Source organism: Vombatus ursinus, unplaced genomic scaffold (assembly GCF_900497805.2).
Source record: "Vombatus ursinus unplaced genomic scaffold, bare-nosed wombat genome assembly UNPS02014884.1, whole genome shotgun sequence".
Taxonomy (NCBI): Eukaryota; Metazoa; Chordata; class Mammalia; order Diprotodontia; family Vombatidae; genus Vombatus; species Vombatus ursinus.
In genome coordinates, this window is record NW_020954662.1 from 4,771,990 (window position 1) to 4,786,490 (window position 14,501).

General features: G+C 46.0%; 1 protein-coding gene across 1 annotated transcript; it reads left to right on the forward strand.

Moving 5' to 3' along the window:
- The first annotated feature begins 105 nt into the window (after window positions 1-105).
- Window positions 106-14,501, forward strand: LOC114028516 (aflatoxin B1 aldehyde reductase member 3-like). Its single transcript, XM_027842785.1, has 7 exons — window positions 106-405; window positions 3,983-4,170; window positions 4,604-4,708; window positions 5,128-5,224; window positions 9,342-9,441; window positions 10,807-10,936; window positions 14,073-14,501. Exons 1-7 carry the CDS (start codon window positions 189-191, stop codon window positions 14,232-14,234), a joined length of 999 nt encoding a protein of 332 aa, XP_027698586.1. The 5' UTR covers window positions 106-188; the 3' UTR covers window positions 14,235-14,501.

Consider the following 14,501-nt stretch of genomic DNA (forward strand, 5'->3'; position numbering starts at 1 on the left):
ATCCGCGACCGCTCCGCCCTCCCCTCTCCTTACCAGCCTCCTGCGTGACGTCACGGGGCGGGGCCGGCGCCTCCAATGTGCTGGCAGCGCGCATAAAGATCCTCCTGCCCAGAGCCTCGAGCGCACAAGTGACTGCTCTGCCCTCCTGGCGCAAGTGTCTGCTCTGCTCTCCTAGCGCAGCCGCCGCGATGTCCTGGACAGCTCGGAATCAGGACCGTCCGGCCACCGTGCTGGGCGCGATGGAGATGGGCTGGCGCATGGACCAGGCATCCAGCGAGGCCGCCATTCAGACTTTCCTGGACCGCGGCTACCGCGAGGTGGACACGGCCCACTATTATGGCGAAGGCCAGTCTGAGAGTTTCTTGGGCAGCATGGACCTGGGGCTAAAGGACGGCAGCAAAGGAGGTAAGCCAGCCTCTGCCCAGCCCTCCAGGGTCTATGCCACCGAGTGAGATGCAACTTGAATCCCACCCACCCCAGACGTGGCAAGTGGGTCCTGACGTCGTGCAGCCTCGACTCTCCTTGATGCCGCAGTCTGAGGAGTGCACCTTTGGACGCTTGACCCGGCTCCGAGGCCGGTACAGGCCAGAACTCCTCATCTGGGCCTTGCATCCTCAGTCCTCTTGATCTGGGTTCTCAGTGCCCTCCCCTGCAGCCCCGCCAAAACATTTTGTTTTGGGTCCCCTGACACCTTTGCATCCCTAGCTTTCACCTGGCCAGTGGGTCCAAAGGCGTGCATTCTAATCTCCGAAAGAGGCTGCCTCCTCGCCTGAACAGTGTAATTAATCTCTGGCCTTACTGCCTCTCCAGAGTTAACCCTTGCCTCCCTCAATCAGCAGGTTCCCAAACACTCTGACTTCCCCTGGCGCCTACCTGGCGTCTTTTAAAGGACGCTTGTTCCCAAGGTGTCCCCAGCCCCATGACGGTCGGCCCGAGCAGTAACTAGATTCTCATCATAGTTACTCACTCTTTGGCTAGTAGCCTTCCTATGGGCTCCCTGCCCCCAAGCATGCCCCCGAATACTTCCTTCGAAGCCTGCCAGGCTGAGTTAAAGCTCCTGCCTAAGGAAAGGGAGGACACGTTGTTGACCTTGGGTGAAGCTTTGCACGTGGTTTCCTGCAAGTCAGGGAGAGGACTTTTTCAATTTTATCTGGCACTACTCAGAGACCAAGGAGTTTGAGAGGTGGGGTGGAGAGAGGGAATAGGTCTGTTCTGTCTCAAGGTTGTGATGCTACTTAGAGCCTCCATTGGGGCTGGAGGAGAGACTCAGGTAGAGTCTTCCCTTGCCACACTTCAGCAAAGTGAATGAGCCCCATTTATGGCCTTAGTCCTTCAGTGCCTGATCTCACCCCAGACTGCCTCCCTGAGTAGGTGATCTGCTGCTTTCTCAAATTTATAGAATGTAAGAGCTGGAAGAAACCTTAGAACCCAGATTGTTAGAACTCAAATAAACCTTAGAAAGTGGAATGTCAGGACTGAATGGGCTTAGAGATCACTTTTATCTCAACTCCCTATTTTACAGAGAGGGAAACTGAGGCCCAGAAATGGAAATGACTTCTCTAAGGCAACACACACAGTGAATGAACTGCAGAGTTGGGACAGGACTGGCAGCCCAGGGCTTCTTTCTTCCACATTGTCCCATTTGAGCATTACTTATTTCATCTTGGTGTCCAGGAGGAAGGAGGGTTTGGGGATTCAGTATTACAATTCAGGGCAGCCAGGTGGTGCAGTGGGTAGAGTACCAGGCCTGGAGTCGGGAAAACCTGAGTCAGATCTGGCCTCAGACACTTACTAGCAGCTGTGTGACCCGAGGCAAGTCACTTCACCCTGTTTACCTCAGTTTCCCTATCTGTCAAATAAGCTGGAGAAGGAAATGGCAAATCACTCCAGTATCTTTGCCAAGAAAACCTCAAATGAGGTCATGAAGGCTCAGACAGGACTGAAACGACTGGGCACACACATTATACATCTGTACGCTCTCAGATCCGAGCTCTGAACTTTCATTGTGACCTTAAGAAAGTACTTGAACTCTCTGGGTATAGAATCATCAATTGAGAGAAGCAAGGAACCTTAGAGGTCATCACATCACAACTCTCTCATTTTACAGATGAGGAAACTGAGACCCAAAAAGATTTTCCCCTTACCTGAAAAGCGACAGGTTTGGACTAAATGTCTAGAGGCCTTCCAGCTCTACACTTGTGTTCCCATGATCCCTGAATTATCTTTCCAGCTTCTTGCTAATCAGGGCCCTTTAACCACCATTCCTCTCCACCACCTCTTTCCCCACCCCCGCCCACCACTTAGGCTGGGTCCTATCCCCCAAATTGTAGTTGTAGCTGAAAACAAAGTTCCTAGCAGAACCCAATCTTTTTCTTTTTGTTTGTTTGTTTGGTTGGTTTTTTTAGGCATTTGGGGTTAAGTGACTTGCCCAGGGTCACACAGCTAGTAAGTGTTAAGTGTTTGGTCTAAGGTCGGATTTAAATTCAGGTCCTCCTGACTTCAGGACTGGTGCTCTACCCACTGCCCCACCTGTCTGCCCCATAAATTACATGTGTGTGTACTTTTTTTTGGGGGGGGTCAATTGGGGTTAAGTGACTTGCCCAGAGTCACACAGCTAGTAAGTGTCAAGTGTTTGGTTTGAGACCGAATTTGAACTCAGGTCCTCCTGACTTCAGGGCCAGTGCTCTATCCACTGCACCACCTAGCTGCCCTAGGACCCAATCTTTTTCCTGGCAGCTAAGAGAGGAAGGATAGAGTATGAAACTAAGTAGAGGAAACCAACTAAGTAGAGGAAACCACCTAAGTGATTGGACTGCCTTCCATGGGCAGCTAAGAATCAGGAAGACCTGAGTTGGAATCCAGCCTCAGCATTTACTAGTTTATAACCCTAGGCAAGTCACTTAGCCTCTGCTTGCCTCAGTTTCCTCAACTGTTAAATGGAGATAACAATAGCACCTACCTTCTAGGGTGGTTGTGAGGATCAAATCAGGCAATATCTGTAAAGCATCTGGCACACAGTAGGTACTTAATAATGCTTTGTGTCACACTAGGCAGGTGACTTAAGTCTGGGAGCTCAGTAACAGGTGTGACAAGTAAATTTAAAATGACACCTTATTGATTGGACTTAAACTTGACTTTTGTCCTCTTCTCCTGACTCCCTTGTCTCCAGATCCCCTCCCCCTCATTCATAGGAACACCAGATGTAGCATTTGAGATTAGAGATCATTTGACCCAACCAGCCTGCTCCTTCTAGGGGCTAGGAAACAGATTCAGTGAAGTGACTTGCCCAAGGTCACAGAGCTACTGAGCAATAAAATCCCTTATTTGACAGATGAGGAAATTGAGACCCACAGTGAGTAAGTGACTTGCCAGAGGCTGCACAGGTTGTCAGTGGCCCAGCCAGGATTTGCAGCTGAGCTCTCTCTCGACTTCAAATCCAGAATTCTTTCCTCTATGCCAGGCACACACACACACACACACACACACACACACACACACACACACACACACACACACACACACACACACACACCCCCACTCTCTCTTCCTTTCAGGAAAGCCCATGTTCAGGTGACCTGGATAAATCATTTTTCCTTGGTAGATTTTGGTATTATCCAAGGTAAGATAAGACATGTGAGCTGGATCGGGGGTTCTTAACCCTGGGGTTCTGGGATAGCTTTCAGACGATCTGTGACATTGGACAAAAAAAAAACAAAAACCTCATCTTTCTTTTCACCACCTTCTCACAGAAATGTGATATTAATTTCAATTATTTAAAAACATTATTCTGAGAATGGGTCCATGGGCTTTGCCAGATTGACATAGGGGTCCATGAAGGAAGGAAGCAAACAGGAATTTATTAAGTGCATACTATGAGCCAGGGACTGTTAAGCACTTGCAAATATTATATTGTAGAATTTTCTGTCTGTTGCTTGAATTGAATTGAATCTCAGCCACTCCTCCCACCTTCTTTCTCCCCAAGTGAAAATTGCTACCAAGGCCAATCCTTTGGATGGGAAGACCCTCGGGGCCAACAGTGTCCGGTCCCAGTTGGAGACCTCCCTGAAGCGGCTGCAGTGCCCCAGAATAGATCTCTTCTACCTGCATATGCCAGACCATAACACCCCAGTAGAGGAGACGCTGCAGGCCTGCAATGAGCTGCACAAGGAGGTGAGAGCAGAGGATGGTAAAGAGGGGACTAATTACGGTACAGAATGTCAGATCTGGAGAGACCTTAGTGAATCAATCAATCAGTCATTCATTCAAGATTACTAACCATGTGCCAGGCATTGTGCTAGAGCTGGAGATAATGAAACAGTCCCTACTCACAAAGACATTCTGATTATCTTTCCTACCTCTCTCCCTCCGTCCCTCTCTTTCCCCCCTCTTCCTCCCTTCTCCATCTCCCTCCCTCTCCCTTTCTCTCACCCTTTCCTTCTTCCTCTCCCCTCTTCCTCCCTTTTTCCCTTTCTCCCCTCCTCTCTCTCCATCCCTCTCTCTCCTCCCCCTCCTTCCTACCTTCCTCCCTCCCTCCCTTCTTTCTCTCTCCCCCTCCCCCTCCCCCTCCCCCTCCACTCCTTCTTTCTCTCTTTCTCCCCTGCAGGGTAAGTTTGTAGAGCTGGGCCTCTCCAACTACTCCTCCTGGGAAGTAGCTGAAATCTGCACCCTCTGCAAGAACAATGGCTGGGTCCTCCCCACGGTATACCAGGTGAGCAGCTGTCTGAGCCCGGGATGCTGCTGGACATCCTGCAGGCCGTTCTTGGTCATTAGGTTCAACGGCCCCATGGGCAGGGAACCTTTCTACCCTCAAGGTCAAAGGAGGGAGGGACTGCCCCCATGTGATACTGCTAGTAAATGGCCCAGCTGGGACTTGGGCTCTGACTCCCAGTGCTTTGGGGCAGAAAGAGCGCTGGCTTTGGAGATAGAAGACCTAGGTTCAAATCCTGACTCTGCCACTTCCTACCTAATGCCATCTCTGGGCTTCAGTTACCTCATCTGTAAAGTGAATGAGTTGGACTAGACCTCCAGCCAATGTGCCAACCTGGTGACCTCTCCTGACCTGGACTGGTTTGGGGGGTTCTCCCTTCCCTGAGCCTCCTCATCTGTGCTGTCCTCCCTCCCTCACAGGGCATGTACAATGCCATCACCAGGCAAGTGGAGACGGAGCTGTTCCCCTGCCTGCGTTGCTTTGGACTGCGGTTCTATGCCTTCAATCCTTTGGCTGGTATGAGGAAAGAGGGGGGAGGGACCCCAGAGTCTGTGGGGTAGGATAGTAGAATGAAGACATGAAGTCAAGAGATCTGGGTTCAAATCTGGGCTTTGATACTTGCTAGCTGTGTGTCCATGGGCAAATTGCACCCTCTCTCAGCCTCTCTGGCCAAATGGGGGAAATAATATTTATACTAACTACCTCATAGAGTTACCTCATTTTTTTAAAGATAAAGATTGCTCCAGAAATCTGAATTTATTGTGGCTTCCCTTATACCTACTAAGTCTCTATTCTAAGCTTAACTTGAAGAAGGTGGAGGAAGAGAGAGACAGTGTCCAAGGATGGTGGGGGGGTCTCAGTGGGATCAATTAGAAACAGGAGACAATAATTCACACATGAGTAACCTTGTGGGCCACATAGTAGTTTTCTTATATTTTTATTTATTTTGTTAAATATTCCCTCATTACATTTCATTCTGGTTTTGCCCCTTTGCCCTAGAAGAACTAGCTTTCTCCTCTTCCTGCCCTCCCAGTTCAGCCCCACTCCACCCCCAGTTCCGGAATTATGAACCAATGAACCCTGGCCATCATCCCAGGGCGGGTTTGACGTCCCCTGTTACCCCACTCAGCCTCTTATTCACTTTTGCCACCCAAATGCTTCTTCCAGGCCTGGTCTTTCATGTTGTTTCTCTGGTTAGAAAGTAAACTTTTTGAGAGCAGGGACTTTTTAAAAAATTAAATTAATTAATTTATTTTTAGTTTTCAACATTCACTTCCCTATGATTTTGAGTTTTAAATTTTCTCCCCTGCCCTCTCCTTCTCCCTACCCAAAATGGTGTGCAATCTGATATAGGCTTTACTTATACATTCATATTAAGCATATGTTCACATTAGTCATGATGTATAGAAGAATTAGAACTAATGGGAGGAACCATGAGAAAGAAGAAATAAAACAAAACAACAAAAGAAAAGAGAAAATAGTATGCTTCCATCTGCACTGAGACTCCATAGTACTTTCTCTGGATGTGGATAGCATTTTCCATCATGAGATTTGGAGTTGTCTTAAATCTTTGCATTGCTGAGAAGAGCTAAGTCCAACAAAGTCAGCCATTGCACAATGTAGCTATTACTATGTACAGTGTTCTCCTGGTTCTGCTCATTTCAGTGTGCATCAGTTCATGTCTTTCCAGGTTTTTATGAAGTCCACTTGCTCATCATTTTTTATAGCACAATAATATTCCGTTACATTCATATAATACAACTTGTTCAGACATTCCCCAATTGATGGGCATCCCCTCAGTTTCCAATTCTTTGCCACCACAGAAAGAGCTGCCATAAGTATTTTTGTACATGTGAGTCCTTTTCCTATTTTTATGATCTCTTTGGGATACAGACCTTATTTAGTGTTTTTAATAGGAATGAATGTTGTATTTTGTCAAATGCTTTTTCTGCATCTATTGAGATAATTATATGACTTCTGTTTTGTTGCTGATATGGTCAATTATGCTGATAGTTTTCCTAACAATGAACCAGCCCTGCATTCCTGGTATAAATCTTACCTGGTCATAGTGTATATTCCTCGAGATAAGCTGCTGTAATCACTTAGCTAATATTTTATTTAAAATTTTTGCATCTATATTCATTAGGGAAATTGGTCTATAATTTTTTTTCTCTGTTTTGGCTCTTCCCAATTTAGGTATCAGCACCATATTTGTATCATAAAAAGAATTTGGTAGGACTCCTTCTTCACTTATTTTTCCCAGATAGTTTGTATAGAATTAGTTGTTCTTTAAATTTTTGATAGAATTCACTTGTGAATCCATATCGCCCTGGAGATTTTTTCTTAGGGATTTCATCGATGGCTTGTTCAATTTCTTTTTCTGAAATGGGGTTAAGTATTTTATTTCCTCTTCTATTGATCTGGGCAATTTATATTTTTGTAAATATTCATCCATTTCATTAAGATTGTCCACTTTATTGGCATATAGTTGGGCAAAATAGATCCTAATTATGGTTTTGATTTCCTCTTCTTTGGTGGTAAATTCACCCTTTTCATTTTTTTTTTTTTTAGGCAATTGGGGTTAAGTGACTTGCCCAGGGTCACACAGCTAGTAAGTGTCAAGTGTTTGATCTGAGGCCAGATTTGAACTCAGGTCCTCCTGACTTCAGGGCCAGTGCTGTATCCACTGTGCCACCTTGCTGCCCCTCACCCTTTTCATTTTTGATGCTGGTAATTTAGTTTTCGTCTTTTTTTTTTTTAATCAAATTGACCAAAGGTTTATCTTTTTTATTGATTTTTCTTTTTTCATAAAACCAGCTCTTACTTTTATTTATTAGTTCAATAGTTTTCTTAATTTCAACTTTATTAATCTCTTCTCCTTTGGTTTTCAGAATTTCTAATTTCATATTTAATTGGAGATTTTTAATTTGTTCTTTTTCTAGCTTTTTTAGTTGCATGCCTAATTCATTGATCTCCTCTTTCTCTATTTTATTCATGTAAGCATTTAGAGATATAAAACTTCCCCTAAGAACAGCTTTTGCTGCATCTCATAAGTTTTGGTATGTTGTCTCATTATTGCCATTCTCTTGGATGAAGTTACTGATTGTTTCTATGATTTGTTGTTTGACCCACTGATTCTTTAGGATTAGATTATTTAGTTTCCAATTCATTTTTAGTCTGTCTTTCCATGACCCTTTATTACATGTAATTTTAATTGCATCATGATCTGAAAAGGATGCATTTAATATTTCTGCCTTTCTTCATTGGTTTATGAGGTTTTTATGCCTTAATGCATGGTCAGTTTTCATGTAGGTGCCATGTACTGCTGAGAAATAGGTATATTCCCTTCTATCTCCATTCAGTTTTCTCCAGAGGTCTACCCTATCTAACTTTTCTAAAATTCTATTCATCTCCTTAACTTCTTGTTTATTTTATGGTTAGATTCATCTAGTTCTGAGAGGGGAAGGTTGAGGTCTCCCACTAGTATAATTTTGTTGTCTATTTCTTCCTGTAACTTCCTTAACTTCTACTCTAAGAATTTGGTTGCTATACCACTTGCTTTATATGTTTAGTGATGATATTACTTCATTGTATATAGTACCTTTTAGGAGGATGTAGTTTTCTTCCTTATCTCTTTTAATTAGATCTCCTTTTGCATTTGCTTTGTCTGAGATCAGGATTGCTCATCCTGCTTTTTTTTTACTTCAGCTGAAGCATAATATATTCTAATCCAGTCTTTTACCTTTACTTTACTCTATGTGTATCCCTCTGCTTCAAATGTGTTTCTTGTAAGCAACATATTATAGGATTATGGTTTTTAATCTACTCTACTATCCAATTCCATTTTACGGGAGAATTCATCCAATTCACATGCACAGTTATGATTACTATCTGTGTCTTTCTCTCCATCCTATTTTCCCTCCTATTTATGATTTTTTCTCTTTCTCCCTTTCCCTCCTCATTAGAATTTTGCTTTTGACCACCACCTCCCTCAATCTGCCCTCCCCTCTATCAGCACCCTCCCTTTTCTTTCTCTTTTCCCCTCCTTCTTCCTATATAAGGTAAGTTACATTTCTACACCTAATTGAGTATATTATTCCCTCTTTGAGCCAAATCTGATGAAAGTAAGGTCCAAACAATGCTCATCTCCTTCCCTTCTTTCCCTCTATTCTAATAGGCCTTTGCACCTCTTAATGTGATGTAATTTACCCTTTTCTACCTCTTCTTTTCTTCTTCTTCTCCCAGTACAATTCCTTTTCACCACTTAATTAGATTTTTTATCATCCCATCAAAGTCAATTGATACCCACACCTTCTGTCTATATATACTCCTTCTAAATGTCATAATATACAGTTCTCAAGAGTTACAAGTATCATCTTCCCATGTAGGAATGTAAACAGTTGGGCAGGGACTTTTTTTTTTTTTTTTGCCTTTTTATCTGCACTTATAGCACTTAGCTTTGACTACTTTGCAATAGTTTAATAATGTTTAGTACGTGCTTTTTCATTCATTCTGCTTCTTTCTGGATTGTTGTCAAGTTGAAAAGTGAGACCCCAGCCTCATGTAGCCTTTTTCCTTTTACTGAGCTCTAAGTCCATGTGGGTATCCTTAGCCCTATCTGTCCTTTCCACAGGTGGTCTCCTGACTGGCAAATACAACTATGAAGATGAGGATGAAAATCAGCCAATAGGTCGATTCTTTGGGAGGAATTTATCTGAGATCTACCGGAATCGGTGAGCTGCATGTGAGTGGGTCAGAGATGGGAGAATGTTCTGATCCCTCCCAGATCCTTGAGTCCTCTTTCCTGTGGGTTTTGACCATCTTAAACTGTCCTGACTCCGGTGGTCCTGGCTTCTGTGCGATTGGTTATAGGATTGTAGTAGGGAGAAGAATTTAGAAGTCACCTCCCTCTTTTTACATATTGAGAAACTGAGGCACAGAGAGATGAAGAGACTGACTGTCACAGAGCTAGTTGGCAGCTAGCCCTCACATGTGAGCCTGAGTCTTCTGGCTCCAAATGCATTGTTCATTCTGCCATACCAATCTCCCCTTGAGATCTCTCTTGCCTCTCTGAGCTCACCTTCATGGCCAGAATTGCAGGAATTGAGCCTGGAATTAGGAGTCCCTAGTGCTTAATCAGAACTTCACATCTTGCCTTAGAGATGACTTGCTTATCAGATGGTGAAAAAAAAATGCTGACCTGGAAATCTAGGTCTGTTTTCATCATTAAGTAGCTCTAGGACCTTGGATGAGGCATCATCTCTGAGTCTTCCTTTCCCCATCTGTAAAATGGGTATGAGCCTTTGGCCCACCTCTCAGAAAACCATCTCATATCTCAGAGTTAGAAGGACCTTTGAGAGCATCTGGTCCAACTCGAACATGAACAAGAGCCCCCTTGAAACCATCCCTGAGAAGCTCAAGCAGCCCCTTACCCTTTTGGGCCCCTCTCATTATGAGGAAGGGTTTCCTGACACTGAGACAAAATTGACCTATTTGGAACCGTCCACAGGACAGGCCCTCACATGTATGACAGGTGCCCTTCTGCCTTCCCAACTGCCCCCAAGTTTAGACCAAGCAGCCCCAGTTCCCTAAACCCTTCTTTGAGTGTCTGCCATGGCCTGGAGGGGCCTCACCTTCCTCTGGACTCTCTCAGTGTCCTTCCCAGAATGTGGCAGCCAGTCCTAAAATGGGCCCTCGTAGAGTGCCACATGGGATGAGATGGGTGATTATGGGAATACGTGACCCCAGAGGAATGAAGGGCTCAGATAACGTGTGCCCACGGCCTCCGTCTCGCACTCATGAATCGTTCATGGGGTGGTAGCTGAGCATAAACAAAGGTCACTTTGGGTGCTTTGGGATCCTCACTGGGGAGGTGCAGCCCCACTTGGAGGTTTGCAGTGGACAGTACCTGTGGTCACCCAGCAAGTAGTGGCTGGTGGAGCCAGGACTGTAACTTGGCCTGGGCTGCCTAACTCTGTCAGGGCTCCTGTGATTGGGAGCCTGGGTTCTCTGCCAAGGTGAGCCCCCACACAGGCCCTGCTGAGGCCAGCCTGGGGGGCACTGACCACTGAACTTCCCTCTCTGCCCATTCAACACAGCTACTGGAAGAAACATCACTTTAAAGCCATTGATCTTGTGAAGAAAGCCCTGGTGGCATGTTATGGGGCCAACCCTCCCAGTATGACCTCAGCAGCCCTCAGGTGGATGTACCATCACTCCCAGCTCCAGGTAATGCCCCAGGGGCCCCAGGAACCCACCCGTCCCCAGGGGTCTTGAGCCCTTTAGGAGGTTGGGCCCATTCTCAGCTTTGGCATTATTTCGAGGACATGTCCTTTCCTTCATAGAAATGTCTCTGTTCACTTTTTCTGGCCCTTGATCCAATGGGCTTTTTAGCAAAATTGGATAAATATTGTTTGAACACAACTGGTTAATGACACTACAAAGCATACTTCCTGAAACTCCTACTTGGATAAGGGATTCTTTTGTAATTTACACTTTGTACACAAAAGCTCTCTCTCGACCTACTGGTTCAGTTTTCTTCATTCTGAAGGGGAAGGAATCAAACATTTATAAGGCACCTACTGTGTGCCAGATGCTGTGCTGGGCACTGTTCAAATATTCTCTCATTTGTAATAACCCTGGGAGTTTGGTGCTATTCTTATCCTCATTTGACCTTTGGGGAAACTGAGGCAGGCAGCAGTGAAGTGACTTGTCCAGGGTCACACAGCTTCTAAGTATAAGGTCTTCCTGAGTTCAGACCAAGTACTTTATCCTCTGGGCCATGGAACTGCTTCTGAAAATCACCTTAGAGTCTTCCCACATGCCTTTGATTTTTTTCTATTTATCTATACCTTCCTTCAACCATAATGACCCATGACAGTGGCTGGTCAGAGTGGATAGAGAGCTGGCCTCACAGTCAGGAAGGCTTGTGTCCAAGGCCCATATCAGGCCTAGGACGCAGCCTTTCTAGCTAGGTAGGAGTTGTCTGAGGTTGTTCATCTCGCTGGTGCTGACTTGGAGAGCCCAGGGCTCTCTGTGGCACAAGGCAAAGAGAAAGCCTTCCTTGACCTAACTTTCCTGTTTCTGGGCCAGAGCAGAGGAGTGTCCCTCTTCCTCTGGCCCCCATTGCTTTCCTTCCAAAACTTTAGACATTTCCATCTTAGGCTTTGATGATAAATCTGAGAGGCAGCTAGATTGGCACAAAGGATAGGGCATTGGACTGGGAGTTGGGAAGACTTGAGTTTAAATCCAACCTCAGACTTATTAGCAGTGTGACCCTGGGCAAGTCACTACACCTCTGTCTGCCTTGGTTTCCTCTTCTCTAAAATGAGGATAATAATATCCCCTACCTCCTAGCGTTGTTGCCATATCAGATGAGATACCATGGGTAAAGTGCTGTGAAGACCTTAAGGTGCTCTATAAATGTGAGATAATATTATAGTTCTGATCCAACTAGATTATAAACCTGTAAAGAGGGATACTGGGTCTGTAAGCCTTCTGTGTTCCTGAAAGGTTTGCTGGGACGCTGAGAATACCGAAGAGGTGTCTCCTGCAGTGCATTCACATACCCAAGCCTTCTCTGAGTCAAGTGGCAAAAAGTTTATTGATGCCAATAGAAGCGGGAAAGAGTCCTTAGGGAACCTATGAGCTAGTGAGGATGGTGCTGGGGCTTATATGGGAAAGGGACAAGGATGCTAATTAGGTAATCTAGGGACTTCAAGGGATATATCAGGGGTCCAGGTGTCTTTGGGAGCAGGCGCCTATAATCTATGGATGGGAAGATGCAGGCAGTCTGCAGAGATAACTTTGTTGATATCAGGCATTGAGGGAGAAAAGAGTTTTTTTGGTTTAGCTGCCAGAGGCGTTGACCTTGGGGATCTGGCACAAGGGACAGTCCTTGGGCCAGCCAGGGACAAAAATCCTTGGGCCAGGCACCCCTGTGTCTGTTCTGATAAGAGAATGTGTTCAGCAACAAGAGAAAATTTTCTCACAGGGCAGGAGCCTGCTGTGAAATTGGGAGGCTTCCAGAGACATGATCTTAGGGTTTTTTATGGGGTCCAGGTGCCACCATGCCATCATGCCCTCAGCACAGAACCCACTGTCATGCACATAGCAGGCAGTCAGCAAATGATGATTCAGTCCGAGCATCGTTTGGAGGTTAAATGAGAGTAGAAAGTGTGTTGAGTTTCCGTGCAGAGAACCTCAGTGCGGACCCTGGCTCCACCTCCTCCACATCTCTGGCCTGTGGCAAATCACTTCAGCTCTCTCAAACTCAGTTCACTTGTACGGAGGGAGGAGGACGGGCTTCATGGTCTCTGAGGTCCTTTGTAGCTGTTTGTGTGTGATTCTGGACACTACCCACTACGGTAGGAACAAGGTGAAGTGTGTGGTGTTGGGGGAGATGTTTGGGGATGGCTTTGGAGCTGCCATGTTCCCTGGTGAATTCCCTCCCCTTCTGGTTCATTTTTTGGGTTCATTTCTTGCTGTCCAAGTTACAAAGAAGACTCACCCACTATGGGCTGGAAACTGCCTCCTTCTGGGTTTGCAAAATAGTCCCTGGGCATGGAGGGGGGCCCACTGGGATTGTCTGGTTGTTGCTACTCACTGGTTGCTCTACCATCTCCTTGTATGGCTGTACTTTTGAGTTCTATTCAGCGAGCATCGATAGGGCACCTGCTGCATGCCAGGCACTGCTTGAGGCCCTAAGAATTCAGACACACAAGGGAACAATATTCCCTGCCTTCCAGGAGTTGCATCTAATGAAGGGTAGGATGCATAGATGAGTAACCTCATGATCATGTGAGCATGAGAAAGCAGTAACAGTTAAGAAGAGCAGGGCAGGCTTTCAGGAGGAGGCAGTATTGGTGCTGAGCCTGGAAGGAAGCTGATGATGCTAGGAGGTGGAAGGGAGACTATTCCAGACATGCTACATGACCAAGCAAAGGCAAGAGGGATGAGAGATGAAAATCAGGTTGGGAAATACAAAACCATCCAGTTTGGTGGGAAGTGTGGAATAATGAGATGTATGTCTGGAAAATAAGGTCAGATCATCTTGAGCACAAGCCTCCTTGGTTACATGCTGAAGCCTACTTATGCCCACCTTGTGTCTTACCGTGGGTGGGGTGGGGGGAAAGGGGGAAAGGCCAGCAATGGCGGGGGGGAGGGGGGGAGGGTCTTCATAGATTGTGGTCTACCATTAGTAACCCCAGAGCAGCAATGGGAGAATATTGGTGCTAATGAGATGATAGACTTTTGTGTCTGGAGGAGATACTAACAGTAAGACGTTCCTTGCCTTTGTGACTCTTCCAGTCATAAGGATATGCAACCTGCACACATAGTTGCTTTCTCCCTCCTCTCCTGACAGGGTGCCTGTGGAGATGCCATTATCCTGGGCATGACCAGCCTGGAACAGCTGCAGCAGAACCTGGCAGCAGCAGAGGAGGGCCCTCTGGAGCCTGGGGTGGTGAAGGCCTTTGACGAAGCCTGGAACCTCGTCACCCACAAATGTCCCAACTATTTCCGCTAGCTCCAGCCATGGTGGTGGAGAGAGGCCCCCTCACTGATGCTGGCTATCCCCATGCTCTCGGCCCCATCAGCCAGCCTTTGCCTTAACCTGCTGTAGCCTGAGCTCTGTCTTCCAAATTGTCCCTGTTCTCTGAATCCATGGTTTTCTAGCCTCCTTCCTGGATGTGAGACCTCTGGCTGCCTGCCCTGTTGCTCCTACTGTTGAGAAGGGTGAGGGCCAAGACCAGCTCTGTCCTGTCCTGTTGGAATAAAAGCAAGTTTTGCACAA

What these genes read in the sequence shown, in the direction of transcription:
- LOC114028516 (XM_027842785.1), top strand. Translation starts at nt 189, where the DNA reads ATGTCCTGGACAGCTCGGAATCAGGACCGTCCGGCCACCGTGCTGGGC. An exon ending in GCAATGAGCTGCACAAGGAG is followed by an intron (nt 4,171 to 4,603) that starts GTGAGAGCAGAG and finishes TCTCCCCTGCAG; the next exon opens with GGTAAGTTTGTAGAGCTGGG. An exon ending in ACCATCACTCCCAGCTCCAG is followed by an intron (nt 10,937 to 14,072) that starts GTAATGCCCCAG and finishes CTCTCCTGACAG; the next exon opens with GGTGCCTGTGGAGATGCCAT.